This window comes from Erithacus rubecula (genome assembly GCF_903797595.1).
Source record: "Erithacus rubecula genome assembly, chromosome: 28".
In the NCBI taxonomy this organism is placed as follows: Eukaryota; Metazoa; Chordata; class Aves; order Passeriformes; family Muscicapidae; genus Erithacus; species Erithacus rubecula.
The window spans coordinates 1312482-1329657 of record NC_136680.1 but is presented as its reverse complement, the minus strand read 5'-3'; the positions used below and the strand labels follow the sequence as shown (position 1 = coordinate 1329657).

The 17176-nt window shown below is 59.5% G+C and overlaps 4 protein-coding genes across 5 annotated transcripts in view; 2 read left to right on the top strand and 2 right to left on the bottom strand.

Moving 5' to 3' along the window:
* Positions 1-501: 501 nt before the first annotated feature.
* Positions 502-1228, bottom strand: UBA52 (ubiquitin A-52 residue ribosomal protein fusion product 1). Its single transcript, XM_079328655.1, has 4 exons — positions 1104-1228; positions 938-1024; positions 752-854; positions 502-642 (listed from the first exon to the last, which is right to left on the bottom strand). Exons 1-4 carry the CDS (start codon positions 1204-1206, stop codon positions 549-551), a joined length of 387 nt encoding a protein of 128 aa, XP_079184781.1. The 5' UTR covers positions 1207-1228; the 3' UTR covers positions 502-548.
* Positions 1121-4831, bottom strand: KXD1 (KxDL motif containing 1). The gene is made up of 5 exons (XM_079328654.1): positions 4699-4831; positions 4463-4615; positions 4021-4067; positions 3214-3477; positions 1121-1222 (listed from the first exon to the last, which is right to left on the bottom strand). Exons 1-4 carry the CDS (start codon positions 4791-4793, stop codon positions 3242-3244), a joined length of 531 nt encoding a protein of 176 aa, XP_079184780.1. The 5' UTR covers positions 4794-4831; the 3' UTR covers positions 1121-1222; positions 3214-3241.
* A 263-nt stretch (positions 4832-5094) lies between these two features.
* On the top strand, positions 5095-10708 carry FKBP8 (FKBP prolyl isomerase 8). 2 transcript variants are annotated; one of them, XM_079328653.1, is made up of 9 exons: positions 5095-5212; positions 5699-5977; positions 6123-6292; positions 6527-6615; positions 6830-7047; positions 7123-7295; positions 7372-7449; positions 9356-9493; positions 9888-10708. In XM_079328653.1, exons 2-9 carry the CDS (start codon positions 5713-5715, stop codon positions 9972-9974), a joined length of 1218 nt encoding a protein of 405 aa, XP_079184779.1. In that variant the 5' UTR covers positions 5095-5212; positions 5699-5712; the 3' UTR covers positions 9975-10708. The 2 variants fall into 2 exon arrangements, with proteins under 2 accessions (XP_079184779.1, XP_079184778.1); XM_079328652.1 differs by lacking the exon at positions 5095-5212 and adding an exon at positions 5295-5403.
* An 808-nt stretch (positions 10709-11516) lies between these two features.
* ELL (elongation factor for RNA polymerase II) overlaps positions 11517-17176 on the top strand; it is a 50631-nt gene continuing 44971 nt past the window's right edge. The window contains exon 1 of the mRNA XM_079328295.1: positions 11517-11698. Within this exon, the coding sequence (XP_079184421.1) occupies positions 11564-11698 (135 nt within the window). The 5' untranslated portion in view covers positions 11517-11563. The remainder of the gene's footprint in view (positions 11699-17176) is intronic.

Genomic DNA, 17176 nt, shown 5'->3' with positions numbered 1-17176 from the left:
GGTCCCGGTGGGTGGGTAGGGGGATGCAGTGGGGTCTCCGTGACCGGTGCCGGTGCCTGGACACGCGGCCGGGGGCTCCCGGTGCCTGTTTGTGTTCTGTGCTGGCTGCCAGGGGTCCCAGGGGGTGGGTAGGGGGGTCCTGGTGCCCATCCAGACCCTGCAATAGTGACCAGAGCTCCCAGTGCATGAGCAGGGGCGTGACACTCACCCCCTATAACTGGGGGGGTCCCAGTGCATGAGCAGGGGTGTGTAGGGGGTCCTGGTGACAGCCACCCCCTATAACTGGGGGGGTCCCAGTGCATGAACAGGGGGATTTGTGTGTGGTCCCAGTGCTGATCCAGTCCCTGGCCAGGTCCCAGTGCTGGCCCAGTCCACGCACACACTGCTGCAGCCACTGACCACCAGCACCCCTGTCCCTCCCTGTCCCCCCACCCCAGCACAGCCTCCATTTATTAAAAACCACACCAACTCAGTTAAAAAAAAAACACCACAAAACAAGTCTGAGCGTTGCAACACTTTATTGGCCAGCGCAGGCAGGGCTGGAGGCTCTACTTGACCTTCTTCTTGGGGCGCAGGTTGTTGGTGTGGCCGCACTTCTTCTTGCGGCAGTTGACGGCGCGGGGGTGCAGGCGGGCGTAGCACCTGGGGGGGACAGGTCAGCAGAGCCCCGAGAGCCTGGGGAGGGGCTGGGGGGCTGCAGGAAGGGGAGGGGACACGGGGAGGGACACGGGGAGGGGACACGGGGACGTACTTGCGGCAGATCATCTTGTCGCAGTTGTACTTCTGGGCCAGCTGGCGCAGGGAGGGTTCGATGATTCCCCCCCGCAGGCGCAGCACCAAGTGCAGGGTGGACTCTGCAGGGAGAGGGCGGTGTCACATCGGCAATGAGCGCCCCAAAAACGCCCCCTAAACCCCCCACCCCGTGTCCGGGCAGCACCTTTCTGGATGTTGTAGTCAGCGAGGGTGCGGCCGTCCTCCAGCTGCTTCCCCGCGAAGATCAGGCGCTGCTGGTCGGGGGGGATCCCTGCGGGACAGAATCGCCGTGCTGGGGACACCGGGGGACCCCCGCGGGGCCGCCCCGCTGCTCCCGGCCCCGCCACTACCTTCCTTGTCCTGGATCTTGGCTTTCACGTTCTCGATGGTGTCATTGGGCTCCACCTCGAGGGTGATGGTTTTGCCCGTCAGGGTTTTCACGAAGATCTGCATCTTGGCACTTTCTCACCTGCGGGAGCGGCGGCCGCGTCACCCCGGGCCGACCCAGCAAACCGTCTCAAAGTCCCGTTACCGAGCATCCCTCCCGGGATCCAGCCCCCACACCGGGTTTCGGGCCCTCCCGCGGGATCCAGTCCCGTCCCCGGGGACCCACGGCCCCTCCCGGGGATCCAGGGATCCAGCCCCCCCCTCCTCGGCTCCCGCCTCCCTCCCGCATCCCGCTGCCCATCCCGGGATCCACCGGCCCCTCCCGGGATCCAGGGCCCGCACGCCGCGCCCCGGGCCCGCTCCGGTCCCGCACCGCGCGCGCCGCGGCCTCGCTGCTGAGGGAAAGGGAGGCGGGGCCGGAAGCGCGATCGCGTCACTTCCCGGCGGGGACACGGCCACCGCCTTGCGACATTGCGTCACTTCCTGCGGGGATACCGGCACCGCCCCGCCTCAACTCGTCACTTCCGGTGGGGACACCGGGGTGACACCGGTACCGCGCACAGGGAACGGGGGGGTCTGCACGGACCTGAGCCCAGACCAACCCTGACCCCCCAAACCCGACACTGCCCACAGGGACCGGCCCCACGGGCACAGGGACCGGCCCCACACCGACCCCATGGCCACAGGGACCGGCCCCACACCGACCCCACGGGCACAGGGACCGGCCCCACACCGACCCCACAGCCACAGGGACCGGCCCCACGGCCACAGGGACCGGCCCCACACCGACCCCACGGGCACAGGGACCGGCCCCATGGCCACAGGGACCGGCCCCACACCGACCCCACGGGCACAGGGACCAGCCCCACACTGACCCCACAGCCAGGACTGGCCCCACACCGACCCCATGGCCACAGGGACCGGCCCCACACCGACCCCACGGGCACAGGGACCGGCCCCACACCGACCCCATGGCCACAGGGACCGGCCCCACACCGACCCCATGGCCACAGGGACCGGCCCCACGGCCACAGGGACCGGCCCCACACCGACCCCACGGGCACAGGGACCGGCCCCACACCGACCCCATGGCCAGGACTGGACCCACACCGACCCCACGGGCACAGGGACCGGCCCCACACCGACCCCATGGCCACAGGGACCGGCCCCATGGCCACAGGGACCGGCCCCACACCGACCCCACGGGCACAGGGACCGGCCCCACACCGACCCCATGGCCAGGACTGGCCCCACACCGACCCCACGGGCACAGGGACCAGCCCCACACCGACCCCATGGCCACAGGGACCGGCCCCACACCGACCCCACGGGCACAGGGACCGGCCCCACACCGACCCCACGGGCACAGGGACCGGCCCCACGGGCACAGGGACCAGCCCCACACCGACCCCACAGCCAGGACTGGCCCCACACCGACCCCATGGCCACAGGGACCGACCCCACAGCCAGGACTGGCCCCACAACTGCCCCCAAAATGCTGCACTGACCCCACGGACCCCACAGCCCCACGATGGGTCCCACAGCTCCACTTGCAGTCCTCCAGCCCTCTCAGATCATCAGGACCCCAAACCCAAGCAGTTCCTCCACCACACCACGGTGCTGGTGGAAAAGAAAGATCTGGACAGCTCCTGTTCCTGTGGAGCAACCAGCAGCAGCTTGTGAGGGGCTGAGTGTGAGAAGCAAAGGAAACGGCTCTGGCTCATCCCAGCGGTGGAAAACTCAGCCAGCACAATCCATCAGCAGCAGGGACAGAGCTGGTGGCACACACAGCCTCAGAGACAACATTCCAACACCTCTGCCCCAAAAAAAGGCTTTTCTGCACCAAAAAAATCTACATGGACGGTGGAGTTTAGCCACAGGGAGGACAAGAGGCATTTCCAACCCAGGATTTACTGATTCCCCCTGAAGCAAGCCGTGGGCTTACACCTCTCAGTGGCAGTTTGAAGGCAGAAAGGCAGCACCTTCCTCCCTCAGCTTCTCCCAGCCTTGGCTTCCCTCTTCCCGAGGCCAAAAAAACCCAAAAAATAAAAAGCAACACACAAATATAAATACAGGATAGAAAGTTCTCCAGGAGGTTCTCCTAGTCCAGGCCGTTGGTTGTGTCCTCATCTGTCAGACTCTGTCCATTCATGGCCGGGCCCTCGTACTGGTTTTGGGATAAATCCTCGAAATCCTGGCTGGTGGTGGGGGAGATGACGTCGGGACTGGTGTCACAGGACTCGGTGCTCTGCTCAGAGGTAGCAATGGTGGTCGTGGTGCTCTTGGGGACGGGGTCGAAGTCGTCATCGTCCTCCAGGATGGGGGACTCGTGGATGTCTGGGAGGGGAAGGGGAGGGGGGTGTTTGTGCTGGGACAGCAGGAGAGGGATTCCCAAATGCTGCTTGAAGGGATTTTAAAATATCACCCGAATCGCCAGCACCTAAATTGGTGGTTGGTTGTTATTTCTAGCAGCTGGTTTAAGGAGTTTTCTGGAGTTTTAGGGAGGCAGCCACAAGCCAGCACATAGACTTCTCCTGATTCCTGAGAGATGTCTCAGTGTTCTTAGGAACAGAGACTCTTCCCACAGGAGGAAAACTGAGAGTGGAGTGGCAGGACAAGGGGGAATGGTTTCCACTGCCAAAGGGCAGGAATAGGTGGGATATTGGGATGGAATTCCTCCCTGGGAGGGTGGCACAGAGTGCCCAGAGCAGCTGTGGCTGCCCCTGGATCCCTGGAAGTGTCCAAGGCCAGGCTTGGAGCAATCAGGGACAGTGGAATTTGTCTCTGCCAGGGCAGGGGTGGCACTGGATCAGCTTTAAGGTCCCTTCCAACCCAAACCATTCCCCAACTCTGTGAATCCGTGCATCAGGAATCACTCACTGCTGAAAGCCTCTGGGTACTGCTTTGCCAACTTCCCTTTGAGTGTCCTGGGGAGGAGAGGACAATCCGAGTCCGTGGGGAGCTGAGGGATCTGCAGCTGAGCTGCAGCCTCCAGCAGTCATGGCCAACACAAACAAATACCAATGCTGAGGGATTCCCTCCCCAAACCCCCAGAACACCCCATCCCACCCATCCCATCATACAAAATCCCACGTTTTGTATTCACCTCGAGCAGCTCCCATCCCATCCCATCCCATCCCATCCCATCCCATCCCATCCCATCCCATCCCATCCCTTTATCCCATCCCATCCCTCCAGCCCCCACACCCTCCACATGTCACTCAACCATAGATTTTCCATCTCACATCCCCCCAAACCCCAACCTGCGCCCCCCTTTAACACCCCCACGCCCCTCCCCGCCCGTTCCCAGCCCGTTTCCCACCGGATCCTCCGGAAGATGCTGTCCAGGTCCTTCTTCATCTCCACCAGGGTCCGGGTGTGGTGCAGGAACCGCTCGTTCATCTGCTGCATGCGGACACTGGACAGGTTGTTGAAGTTGAGCAGCATCTCGTTGGTTTTCTCAAACCGATCCAACCTGCGCGGGAAGGGGGGGGGCAAACGGAGCTCGGCAAAGATCCCGGTACCGGGTGTCCCACCGGCGGCTGCCCCGGGACTCACATGTTTTTCTGCGCCTGGATGATGGCGTTGACATCCTCGGCGTTGACCATGCCCAGCACTCTCCCGCAGAACACCCGCGAGGCCGTGGGCTCCATCCTGGCTGCGGGACGGCGGGGTGGCTCAGCCGGGGGAACCGGAGACACTCCCGGAGTGTCACCTCCCGGCGCGGCCGCACAGCCCGGTAACGGGGATCCTCTGTTCCCGCCCCCCCCCCCGGCCCCGGTAACGCCGCCAGCCCCGGGTTCCCTCGGGAACACGCGGGATTGGCACCGCACTGGTGTTCCCGGGAATTCCCACCAGCAGCGCCCGCGCACCTGCGGGAGCCCGTCCCGTCGCTTCACATGACGGGAACGGCAGCGGTACCGGGGGCGGCACCGGCGGCCGCTCCGCGCCGCTTCCGGGTGCGGAGTCACGTGGGGCGCGACCCCGCGGCGTCACCGCGCCGAGCCGGAAGTGCCGGAGAGCGGCGGGGCCAGAGGGTCACGACCCCCGCGGGCATCGCGGAGCCTCTCCGGTACCGGTGTCGAATCCCCGGTTCCGCTGCCCGCCCCGCGCCAGGGCGGCCGCGCTGGTGGCGGCCCCTTTAAGGCGTCGGGGGCGCGTATCTGACGAGCGTGCTCCCCGCCCAATGGCGCCGCGCGGTGGGCGGGCCCGGGCCAATAGGAGCGGGGGGGGCGGGGCTTCTCCCGCGCGTTCGCGGGCCAGGTGCGAGCGGCGGGGGGCGCGCGGCGGTCACGTGGGGCGGGCGGGGGGCGCGGGGCCGCCCCCCTCCCCCCGGTATCGGGACCGGGACCGGGACCCCCCCCCGATCCCACCGGGACAGACCCCCCATCCCACCCACACCGAGCCCCCGCCCCCGCCAGGCCCGATCCTTCCCCGGAGTCTCCGCTGTCCCGTTGCGCATCCCCCGTTCCCGGAGGGTCCCGGCGCTCCCCGGGGCTGGCGGAGCGCCTCTGCCGGTAAGAGCAGGCCCGATCGCTGTCCTCTGTCGCCACTGCAGGTTGCTCCGCCGCGATGGCGTCCAGCGGGCAGGAACCCAGGAGCGGCTCCCCGGGCCGGGCGGGCACCGGCACCGAGGCGGCGGCGGCGGACGCGGCTCAGCTGGACACGGCGGAGGATTTCGAGGTGCTGGAAGAGGAAGGGGAGGAGGATGAGGATGACCTGAGCGAGCTGCCCCCGCTGGAGGAGGTGGGCCGGCCGCCGGCCCCGCCGCGGGAGGACGCGGAGCAGGGAGCGGGGGACGCGGCCGGGGACCCGCAGGAGTGGCTCGATGTTTTGGGTGAGAAGCCCGGGCAGGAAGGAGGGCGCTCGGTTCTGGGGCATCTCGGGCTTCCCCGGGGCTGCAGGAGCCAGAGAAGGGTGGAAGCAGTTGGGTTTTTCCCTCCCCACCGTGTCCCGATGCCCTCTGGTTTTTCTGTGCTCAGGGAATGGTTTGCTCAAGAAGAAGACGCTGGTGCCCGGCCAGGGTGTGGACAGCCGCCCCCAAAAGGGCCAGGACGTCACAATCCGCCTGAAGGCCACGCTGGAGGATGGCACCGTGGTGGAAGAGGACCCTGCTCTCACCTTCACGCTGGGGGACTGTGACGTCCTGCAGGTGAACACTGGGTGGAAGCTCACCTGGCTTTATCACTGCCCCAGGGGCCACAGGGAGGGCTGGGGTCGGTGACATCCTATTTGTGGATCAAACTGCCTTTGTTCGTGCTCCCTCCCCATGATATTGGCCAAGTCAGAGGGGGCTTGGAGTAGGCTGGTCTTGTGGAAGATGTTCCTGACCATGGCAGGAGGTTGGAATTGTATGTTTACAGTGATCTCTTGTTGTTCCCTGCAGGCTCTGGACCTGTGTGTGCAGCTCCTGGAGATGGGGGAGACAGCTTTGATCGTGTCAGATGCCAAGTATTGCTATGGAGCTCAGGGCAGGTGAGCTGGCAGAACGTCAGGAGCAGCAGGGTGGTCCCAAACAGAGCTGGTGGCAGAGCTGTCCAACCTCTGCTTCCTCACTTGCCATGAGCAGCCTCGAGTGCCATCATTCCCTACCCTGGGAAACTTCCCTGGCTCAGATTTCTGAGCCACGGTGCTAAATCCATACAGCCCAGCACTTGAGAGGTAACAATGGTGGCATGGCTTTGTGCAGGAGCCCTGACATCCCTCCCAACGTGTCCCTGACACTGGAGGTGGAGCTGCTGGCAGCTCAGGATGCTCCAGACCTGGAGCTGCTCAGCGGGAAGGAGAAGATCCAGCTGGCCAACCGCAAACGGGAGCGTGGCAACTTCTTCTACCAGCAGGCAGATTACGTGCTGGCCATCAACTCCTACGACATTGCCCTCAGGATCGTGGGCTCCAGCTCCAAAGGTACCTGTCCCCCCACCAGGAGAGGCTCACCTGGGCTGCTGGCCCTGCTGTGACCTGCCCTCGGGGTCTGTGCAGTGGATTTCAGCCCAGATGAGGAGGCTGAGCTGCTGGATGTGAAGGTGAAGTGTCTCAACAACCTGGCGGCCTCACAGCTGAAGTTGGACCATTTCAAGGCAGCTCTCAAGTCCTGTAACCAGGTGCTGGAGCACCAGCCGGGGAATATCAAGGCTCTGTTCCGAAAGGGGAAGGTGAGGAGGGGTCCCTTCTGCGTGGTGTGGCAGGGGCTGAGGGACAGCCCTGCTCCATCTGTGTGTCACCCTCCAGGTGCTGGCTCAGCAGGGAGAATACAGAGAGGCCATTCCCATCCTGAAGGCAGCGTTGAAGCTGGAGCCTTCAAACAAGGTAGGCTGAGGCTGTGTGCTGCTTGTGATCCCCTTGAGGGTCTCCTGGATGTTTCTCCCTTGTCTGTGTCCCTACAAACCTCAGTGTCCACCCTGGAAGGCTGAAACACCCTGGAGCTGTCCCCAGATCTGTGAAGGGAGGCTGGGAATAGCCCCCCAGAGCCTGGGGAATGGTGCAGCACGTGGAGTGTGGCTGGGTCTCTTATCTCCACGTTGACCTTTGGTCCTGGCAGTGACAGGACTCCCTGGCAGCCCATCCTTGCTCCAGCCATGCCTTGGGGATGGTCCAGGCTGCTCCAGGTTCCCCAGGTGGCTCGGGCAGTTCGTGCTGTGGTTGAGGGAAGTGGAGCAGAGCTGAGTCCCCACAAACTCGCTGAGCAGCCCCAGGAGTGAATCACTGGGTGGTGGGAGCAGCCAGAGCTCAGTCCAGTGCCTGGGCAGGGCGAGCTCTGGGTCAGGAATTTCCTGTCAGTTAATGATCAGCTGCAGGACCAGAGCCTCGGGAGAAATCAAAAACCAGTGCCAGGAAATGACCACAGCAGGAGCGAGACTGGGAGGAGACAGGGAGGTGTTGCCTGCACAGGGTCATCCTGGGGGTCTTGGCTCTCCAGATGGGCTTTAATCCTTGTCTGGATCTGTTGTATCCATTTCTTTCACGGGGATTTCACCAGACCATCAGAATTTGTGTCATGATTCAGTCCCTGATGGTCACGGGTGGGATGTGGCACAAGCAGGTGCTTGGTGGCCTCACAGCACCTTCAGGGGTGGTCTGAGCACCCTTGGGAGGGTGGGCAGCACCCCAAACCCTTCCTTTCCCAGCAAGGTCAGGGTGGAGAGGGAGCAGCACTGGGAACCATTCCCCTGGCACGTCCCTGGGCAGGGCAGCTGCTCCCCAGTTCCGATGGAGCTTTTTAATTGGAGAGGGCTGGAAAATCCAAATGCCCGGCAGTGACGTGTCCAGTGAAACCACAAGTACAGCAAATTACTGCCCTCCCTGGCTGCTGCCTGGGGAAGTGGCAGTGCTGCTCCAGTCGTGGCGTGGGTGACTCAGGGGCCACGGCTACCGGTGCTGAAAACACTCCAGAAATGCTGGGCTCCACCTGCCAGCCTGTCACACACATCCCTTCTCCCAGATCTCTGGAAATGTTCTGGGGGATGCTGATGGATGTCTTACACTGATGTGACAGCCCTGCTGAGCTCTGAGCAGGAGCCTTCTGGGCTCCAGACATCCAAATTTTGGTGTTGGAGGCAGCTTTTCCCAGCGTGGCACGGGCTGTGGCAGAGTTGGTGTTCAGGGGATGTGTTCCCCAGCAGAGGGCACAGCATGGCCGTGCCACCAGGGCCACCACAATGTCCTGCTGCCACCCTGCCCTGCTCAGCTCTCTGGCTCTTCCTGCTGTTCTTGGGGATCCTATGGGCCCCACACAGGACTCAGAGCCTTTTCCTGCCCCAGCAGGGCAGGTGTGGGCACGCTGTGGGTCTTGCTGCAATCCCACTTCACACCAGGCTGTGTTTTCAGCCTGCTTTCCCAGCCTGCTTCCAGACAGAAAGTGGGAGAGCTGGCACATGTCTGTCCTCAAGGCAGACACTTTCCTGTCTCGATTAAAGGATAAAATCCCTTTCCTGATGTCTGGCATCAGCCCTGGGCTCTGCTCTCTGCTGCCAGGCAGGGAGTGGCTTCAGCAGCCAGAAAGGGGCACTGGACCCACAGGGTGTCCCATGCCAGCCTGGTGCAGCCCCATGGCATTGGGACATGGGGCAGGATGAGACCTGATCACCCCCTCAGCTGTTTCTAAGCCCTTCCACGACATTTCTGCACATCCCAGGAGTGGTGGGAGCTGCTGTGGGTGACACAGCAGGCAGGCAGGGGTGGTGCAGGGCTGATAACACCACGCTGTCCTCCCCAGACCATCCACGCTGAGCTCTCCAAGCTGGTGAAGAAACATGCAGATCAGAGGAACGTGGAGACCGAGATGTACAGGAAGATGCTCGGGAATCCCAGTGCCACCAGCACCTCCAGGAAGTGCAAAGACAAACTGCCCTGGGTAAGGAGGCTCCTCAGGGGTGAGAGTGGGATCCACAGGGGATGTGTCAGTGTCCCCCATGTCCCACAGGAGGGACACAGCCCTGCTCCTGAGCGGGATGGGGACGAGCTGTGTCAGGACAGCTGCTGATAACACTGATAACACTGGCAGCACTGGTAACAGCCTGTGCTCCTGGCTGTGTCCAGCAGATCCCAGCCCTGCCAGCTGCAGGGTCTGGACTTTGCTCCCAGCTGCCCGTTGGGAAGCGCTGTCAGCCGGCAGCACACGCTGTCCCCACGGACACAGCCCTGCCTTTTTGGGCTGTCCTGTGCAGGAGGCTGGGCAGGCAGAGCAGGCAGGGTGGCACGTGTCCCCTGCCATGGGCACAGCCCCTCATGTGTGCTCTGCCCCGCAGTCCATCCCCTGGAAGTGGCTCTTTGGTGCGACGGCCATCGCGCTGGGTGGCGTGGCCTTGTCCGTGGTCATCGCTGCCAGGAACTGAGGGTGGCACCGGGGTGGCCCCTTGGCACAGGAGCAGTGCTGGCTCCTGCCTGTCTCTGCCAGGGGCTGCCCCGAGGCTCTGCTGCCCCTTCCCTCGGACTCACAGCTCCAGGAACACGGATGCTTTCTCTGCCAGAGGTGCCGGGTCTCTCTCCCAATATTCCCCACATCCCTCCTGGCACGGGCGGGTGCAGCTGTGGGGAGGGAGCTGCTGGCAGAGCAGGGACCCCCGGGCAGCCTCCTGGCAATCAGGGGCTCAGCCCCCAGCCCCGAGCGTGCCAGGGGCAGCAGGAGGTGCCTCACACTGGTATGGCCTGGCCATGCCCATCCTGAGTGTTGGGATGGGATGGGCAGGGGGAAGCAGGGAGAAGGAAGCTGTGGGAAGCGATGTGGATGTACCCAGGGGCAGATGCAGTGACATTCCCTGATTTTTTGGGGGGCTGCCAGGGACTGGGCCCTCCTGGAGGTACCCGCTGCCCTCCTCTGCACATCCCTGGAGCGTGCAATGTCCAAAGGAAGCCAAAGAAACCCGTGGTGGGAGGGATGGAGGAGGGGAGCACTGGAGACCCCCTGTCCAGGCTGTCTTCCTGTGGGTCCAAACCCATTGGGGGTCCCTCCCTGCCCTGCCAGCCCCCCCAGCGCCCACTGCTGCCCAGCTCTGCTCATGGGGGTTGTAGCACTGTCCTTGCACCCCAAACTGACTGTGAACTTCCCAAATAAAGGACAATTCCTTCACATTCGGGTCTCTTTATTGCCACACATGTGCTCACATAGAGTCTATGGGGTGGGGGAGAATGTTCAGTGGGAAGCCTGAGACCCCAAAATCTGCCCTGGGGGAAGCCTGGAACCTTCAGGTTCTTCCTGGGGATCAGGGGGTCCATGCTGAGGTGCTCATGACTGGGGAGGTCGGTGGGATTGGGGGGTTCGTGCCTGGGGGATTCACACCTGGGGGGGTACAGGGGGTACCCACCACAGAGGGTTCATGCTTGGGGGGCTCACACCGGGGTATTCATGTCTGAGGGATCCTTGGGGTTCATGCCCGGGGGGTTCCAGAGGGTTCACTCTTGGGGGGCTCACACCGCGGATTTCATGTCTGGTGAGTCCAGGGGATTCATACTCGGGGGTTCCAGAGGGTTCATGCTTGGGGGGCTCACATCGGGGTATTCATGTCTGGGGGGTCCAGGGGATTCATGCCCAGGAATTTGATGCCAAGGGGCTCCAGGGCGTTCACACCCGGAGGGTTAAATGCCCGGGGTGGGTCAGGGGGGTTCATCCCGGGGGGTTCCCCCACCCGCCGCCCCCTCCCCACGCTCCCGCAGCGCTCCCGGGCTGCACCAGACCACCCTCCCCAGCATGCCCCGCGCCCAATTTACATATCCCCGCCTCCCCTTCGCTCCTAACCAATCCCACACCACGCCCGGCATCCCCCAGCCAATGGGCGCGCCCGCTGCCCACCTCCTCGCCCCAGCAACAGGCGCCCCGCGTGGGCGTGGCCGGCGGAGCGGCGCATCATGAATAATTCATAAGAGGGGGCGTGGCGGCGGCGGGCGGCCCCGGCGGCCCAGGCGCGGAGGGGGAGACGGTCCCAAGATGGCGGCGCTGCAGGCGGAGCGCGGGTACGGGCTGTCCTGCGGCCGCCTCGGCCGCGGCACCCGCGTCTCCGTCTTCCACGTCAAGCTCACGGAGAGCGCCCTGCGCGCTTTCGAGAGCTACCAGGCCTGCAAGGTACGGGGCTGGCGGGTGTGGGGGGCGGCGGGCACGGCCCCGCTGAGGGGGAGCGGGCGGCCGCCACGAGGCCCCCGGACGGAGCTGTGCGGGCGGCAGCGGCGGGGATGTGAGGGGAGGTGAGAGGGAGGTGAAGTGGGTATGGGGGCTGGGGCGGGGGGACTCCCTGCTGAGGCGCTGAGGGGGTGCGGAGGCTCCCGGCACCCCCCCTCTCTCCGTGAGTGACCGGAGAACCGGGAATGGCGGGGAGGGGGGGGGGGAGGCGATCCCGGTGCCAGGTGCCTGAGGGACACCGGAGGACACTCGGTGCCCCTCCCGGTAACGCCCCGGTGTGTTCCGAGTCCCCGGCAGTGTTTGCGGGGTCCTCCCCGCGGTGTGACCGGGGAGGGGTCGCGATTCTCCGGGCAGTGCCCGGGTGGCAGCGGGAGGTGTCGGTGCCTCCCCCCCTCCCCACCCCGGTAATCACCGGCGGGACCCCCGGTGCGCCGTGGGTGCGGGGGCGGGCGCTCCGAGCCCCCCCGGGAGGTGACGGGGAGCTGCCGTCAGTCCCCGTGAGTGTCTGGGGAGGGGGGCCGAGGCACGTCGGTGCCCCCCCCGTTTCCCCGGTGAATGTGACGTGGGTTTCCAAAGCCGGGGGGGGGGCGGCGGGTCCGTGCCCGGTGCTGCCATCCCGGACTGGGTGAGGGGGGTCTCTCCATCGCTGCCCCCTCCCCGGGACACCCGGTTGTTCATCTCGGTGCTCCCCTCTCGGGGAGGGGGGGGGGGGGAGGCACGTTCAGGCTGTATTTTGAAATTTCCAGATTGTCTTTTCCGTGCCGTTTCCTTGAAATGCATCCAGAGAGCTTATTAGTCATGTAAATAGAGAATAATGGCAAAACGCGGCAGCTGGTGTTGGGATGGACCGGAGAGGGGTTCAAAACTGTCATTTTTAGTGTAATTTTATTTCTATTTTATTCTTTCTTTCCGCCTCTGATGCTGCGACGAGCATTTCTGTCTCCTCACCTTGCTGGGGGAAGCTGGGAGCCTAAACCCGTTTGTCATTAGGAGCGTCCTGCCTGCCAGCTTCTGTAGGATAAACCATATGTTGTCACAACACTATTTTTAATTTAGGGTGTTGGTTACATCACATCACTGAATTGGGCAATCTCTGTATGAGGACGAAGGTAATGACTGTACCAGGGTTTATCAACTTACATTTTAATGAGTGTTTATCAGCATTATGAGAAGTCAGGAGGAATAAGTGACTTGGGTAGACTGAGTTATTAGCTTTTTTTCTCTCTGAGAAATGAAACAAATAATTCTTTTCCTATATATTGGGAAAGCCTTTTATTTGGGGGGAGGGAGAGTAGGCAGACTACAGGCAGCTGCATTAAATATTTTGGGAAGCTATTCCGAGTCCGTGTCACACATGAACAGTGGTGTTTATTTTCTAAATGAAGTCTGGGCTCGGGATTGTTTGGTGGCCAAGGGCCACTAATGAACTTTGCTTCCTTCACCGCCACCCAAAAGAGAAATAGTCAGAGGCTCCTGGTGATTAACTGGGCAGGAAGGGATAAGGGCAGAAGAGCTGCTTGTTTGTGTAGTGAATAACGCAACAATTAGTGGGCTATTAAACACATATGCTCATTCTGCATCGGTTCTATAAACAGTTTCCTCAGCTTGTTGAACATCTCTGCTTCCTCGGAAGTGCTGAGCCCTGGCCCTGCCAGGAGCCTCCTCCAAACACACCTTTGCTGCTTGTGTTTGTCCAGTCCAGCTCTGCTTGAATTTTGGGCTGCACTGGTTAAATGGAAAAAATGTGCTCAGGCTCCTTGTGCTGGGTTTGGTTTGAAAGGCGGTGGAAGTGACGGCAGCGTTGTGTAATATGGATAATGGCCTGGAATCCAATCCTGCTCTTTGTGTTACCTGCAGCCCAACATGTGCAGTCTGACCTGTTTGGGGCTCTGGGCAGCACGTCCGTGCCATTCCTGCCACAAGGCTCTGTCCCCCTGCCAGGACAGGCAGGGAAATGTCTTCAGTTCCTTGCTTGAGTTTGTTCTTGGTCTAATAATAATGTATTGGGATTACATAATCCAAAAATGATCACCCAGCCGGGCGAGCTGCCATTTGTTTGGAGTGTCCCCGGTGCCAGAGCAGTTGCAGGCTTGGTGTGGAGCTGCATCATGTGTGGATCAGGCAGCAGGGCTGTGGAGAAACAGATATTTGTCTTGTTGGGCCTCTGCTGAGCTGTGCTCTTGTGTTTCTGCTGAGTCTGTGTCCTAGGGAAGAAAATGGTCAGGGATCCACATTCTGGGATGGGTTTGGAAGAGTCCTTGCTCATGAAAGGAGTTTGAAACAGGTTGAGCTTTAAGGTCTGTGCCAGCCCAAGCCATTCTGAGATATTGATCCTCACCTTTTGGGTTCCAGCACGCTGTTCTTGTGTCACACAGAGGACGTGGAGCTGCTGCTGAGGAGCCCCAGCTCACAGGGCTGCTGGCTTCTGATCCTGGCAAAGGTTTCTTCAGAAGCTCACCTGAAAGAAACAGGAGCCTTGAAAAGAGAATTAGCACACAGGCTTCACAGGGGACACAGCGAGATGTTACCCAGCTGCTCATTGTGAAACTTGCTGCCCCTGAAACTGTTTCCCCATGGTTGTGAAACTGAGAGCTCTGGCTACTGAGCTCAGAGGGCTGAGTGGTGGGAAGTGTGTCCCAAGTTGGTTTGTCCACTGATGGAATGGAGCCAGTCTGGTGTGCTCACCTAAAACAACTCTAGGCTCTGCAGGGAGTGTAATTCTAGAGCAGCCTGCAGTTTGCTGCCTTCCTTTTGGGGGTGTGGATGTGGTTAGGCATTCCCAGTCCCCCCAGAAAGGCAGGGCATGGCCAAGGGCAGGTTAGAGCAACTTGATTTGGTGGAAAATGTTCCTGCCCTTGGCAGGGAGGTGAAGATGGATGGTCTTCAAGGTCATTCCACCCCAAACCATTCTGGGATTAGATGATTCTGTGACTTTTCCCATCACTTCTTGTGTGCCCCTAACTTTGTCCTTAGCCCTGCCAAGTACAAGGGAACTCCTCTTTCATTCCTGTCCTCAGTGAGGAGATATTTTACCATCCTCACCTAATCCCCTTAGTTATCATTGATCCTTTATTTTTCACACCTGGTTTTTTTTAGCAGCATCCTGGGTAAGTCACCATCTTCCTGGCACATGGCAGAGCTCAGTGTTCCTGGGCAGTGGCTCCATCTCCCTTGTGGTGAAGGTGCTGTTCCTGGAACCCTTACCTGGGAATTTCCCAACTTCCACATATTTCTGTAAACCTCTCTCTGTGGTTGAGAGGTGCTTGGTTGATAAAAAGCAGCTTGATGTGGTTGCACACCTTTCCCTGTCACTTTATGTGTTGGCCTAACAGTGACTGAACTCTGCTCCTGGCCCTGCCTTTCCTGGGGGTTTTAGGAGGATTTAAAGGAGGTTGTAACATCCATCCCTGGGTGATGGGGCTGAGCAGCACATCCTGCTCTCATTGTCTCTCCCCTGCCACCCTGGAGTGTTTTGAACTGAAGCCACCAGTTGATTCACTGGTGAACTTTGGCAGATGCACAAATATTTATTGGGGACTAAGCTGAGATAACCAAAGCACGTTGTCCCTCTGCTCACCCAGCTGAATTTTGGGACTGTGGTCTGATAGATGTGGCTTCCCCAAATCATCTTCCCCATGCTGCTCTAAAATCAACCATGAGAGAAACAATCCCTTGAAAATGAGGCTTTACCCAACCCCTTAGAGTTGCCATGTACTGAAATAACTTTCCAGCCTTGGCTTTTTGGAGCATTGTGGAGATTCCTTCATCTTGCTGTGTTCAAAGCACGAAACACAAAATGAAGGCTGTGCTGTCATTACAGGGTCTTTAGGGTAATGTGTATTCATGCTGACTTGAGAATTGAAAGCTGCTTGCAGGTGTCAGGAGGAGAAGAACAATCCAGCTTCCCAATCAGAATTCATTGAATTATCTCAGAGCTTTTTGCATCATTCCTCCCTTGCCCGTAACCTGTTTTTTCCTGTCCTATTAATTCACTGATGCTGTAGTCCATCAAAATTGAGGCTCTTACGACATGGGGAACATGAGTCGGTGACATGACTGAATGAATCACAGGAGCTGGAGAGGAAGCTCATGGCACATCAGCAAAAATGGGACAGGATCTGCAGAAGAACAGCCTGAACTGCTCAACTCCTGCTCAATGTTCTTCACACTGACCTGAATGTGGAAGGAAGGGGACAGAGAGACTCTGAACATTGTGCACGTGGAATGTTTTGGGCCTGTGGTGGTTTTCTTTCAATTATTTAGGGAAGTTTTTTTTTTTCTCCTGACCGTGTAGAGTTTGGATCTGCTCAAATTATAGATTCATCTCTATAGTTTTCAAATGGCATTGGGAGGAATTGTCTGTAATTTACATCTAAAGTGATGTGCAGTTGCTATGGGATTTGGTGGCAAATTATAAAGCCATTATGCTTTTTTTTTTATACTGGTGGTAGCAGACTAAAGAACTAGGTCTAATTGGTGACGTGCCAAGGGAGAATAGAAAGTTTGTGACAAAATCCTTGGGACTGATGGTGCTTTCTTTTTATCAAATGTGATCTGCTTTTTATCAGCAAAACTTAACCATTAATTGGAGAGGTTGAATTTGAATTAATAATTTTTGCTCTCTGGCAATACAGGGGGAAGTAAGCTAGAGGGTTAACCCTATGGGTTATTTATATGGGGTTAGATTGTTCTTTTTTTAAATTTAAGTGGGATATTTCATCATTTGTATCAATGGCAGCTGGATGTGGTGATCATGTCCCTTAGCCAACAAAATTAAACCCTTGCTCTTCTTCAGCATATTCTGATCTCTTATTCCACTTAAACAGCAGAAAGGAAAACTATTTTAATATCTGTCTGAAGCATAGAGGCCTCTTCAGAACAGTGTGTCTCCCAAGAACCCATCTCCTGCCTGGAGTGGCTCCTGCTGGTCAGCACAGAGTGCTCCTCCAACATCAGAGCTTTTCTGAGCCCTGTGAAGTGCTCTGTCCTGTTCACTTGCTTTTTGTCCTGGTGCAGCTTGGCACGGGGCTGGTGGCTGTTGAAACAGTTTATCACTGCCCAGGGAGGGGAGGTTTTTGTCGGAGGGAGCATTTGAGGTCTCCTTGGTAAATGACCGTGTTATCTCCCGGACAATTTGCACGTTTCAGACCATTTAAACTCTGCCTGTAACTTGTAAGCAGAAACTTGTGAAGCGTCTCCAAATCCCTGGTGTTTGTGCACGTTGAAAAATGGGAAGGGACAGACTGCATGCGTCACTCCCCTACTAATTTGTGCCAGCTAATCCATGGGAGAAGAATACATTTTGGCTGACTTAGTGGTTTTGCTGCTAATGCACATGAGAATGAGTTTGAATGGATGGAGTGGCTGGTAGGTTTTGAAGGGATACCCTGTGTCTGGGATCCTGTGCTGGATACCCTCAGCTGG

Bases quoted from the DNA above. Each gene is read 5' to 3' on its own strand.
- FKBP8 (XM_079328653.1), top strand. From the start codon at position 5,713: ATGGCGTCCAGCGGGCAGGAACCCAGGAGCGGCTCCCCGGGCCGGGCG. The intron at 5,978-6,122 runs GTGAGAAGCCCG...TTCTGTGCTCAG, and splicing joins GGAGTGGCTCGATGTTTTGG to GGAATGGTTTGCTCAAGAAG. The intron at 6,616-6,829 runs GTGAGCTGGCAG...GGCTTTGTGCAG, and splicing joins TGCTATGGAGCTCAGGGCAG to GAGCCCTGACATCCCTCCCA.
- UBA52 (XM_079328655.1), bottom strand. From the start codon at position 1,206: ATGCAGATCTTCGTGAAAACCCTGACGGGCAAAACCATCACCCTCGAG. The intron at 855-937 runs GTGCTGCCCGGA...CTCTCCCTGCAG, and splicing joins TGACTACAACATCCAGAAAG to AGTCCACCCTGCACTTGGTG. The intron at 643-751 runs GTACGTCCCCGT...TGTCCCCCCCAG, and splicing joins GACAAGATGATCTGCCGCAA to GTGCTACGCCCGCCTGCACC.
- KXD1 (XM_079328654.1), bottom strand. From the start codon at position 4,793: ATGGAGCCCACGGCCTCGCGGGTGTTCTGCGGGAGAGTGCTGGGCATG. The intron at 4,068-4,462 runs GTGGGAAACGGG...TCTCCTCCCCAG, and splicing joins AGCATCTTCCGGAGGATCCG to GACACTCAAAGGGAAGTTGG. The intron at 3,478-4,020 runs GTGAGTGATTCC...TTCCCCTCCCAG, and splicing joins GTACCCAGAGGCTTTCAGCA to ACATCCACGAGTCCCCCATC.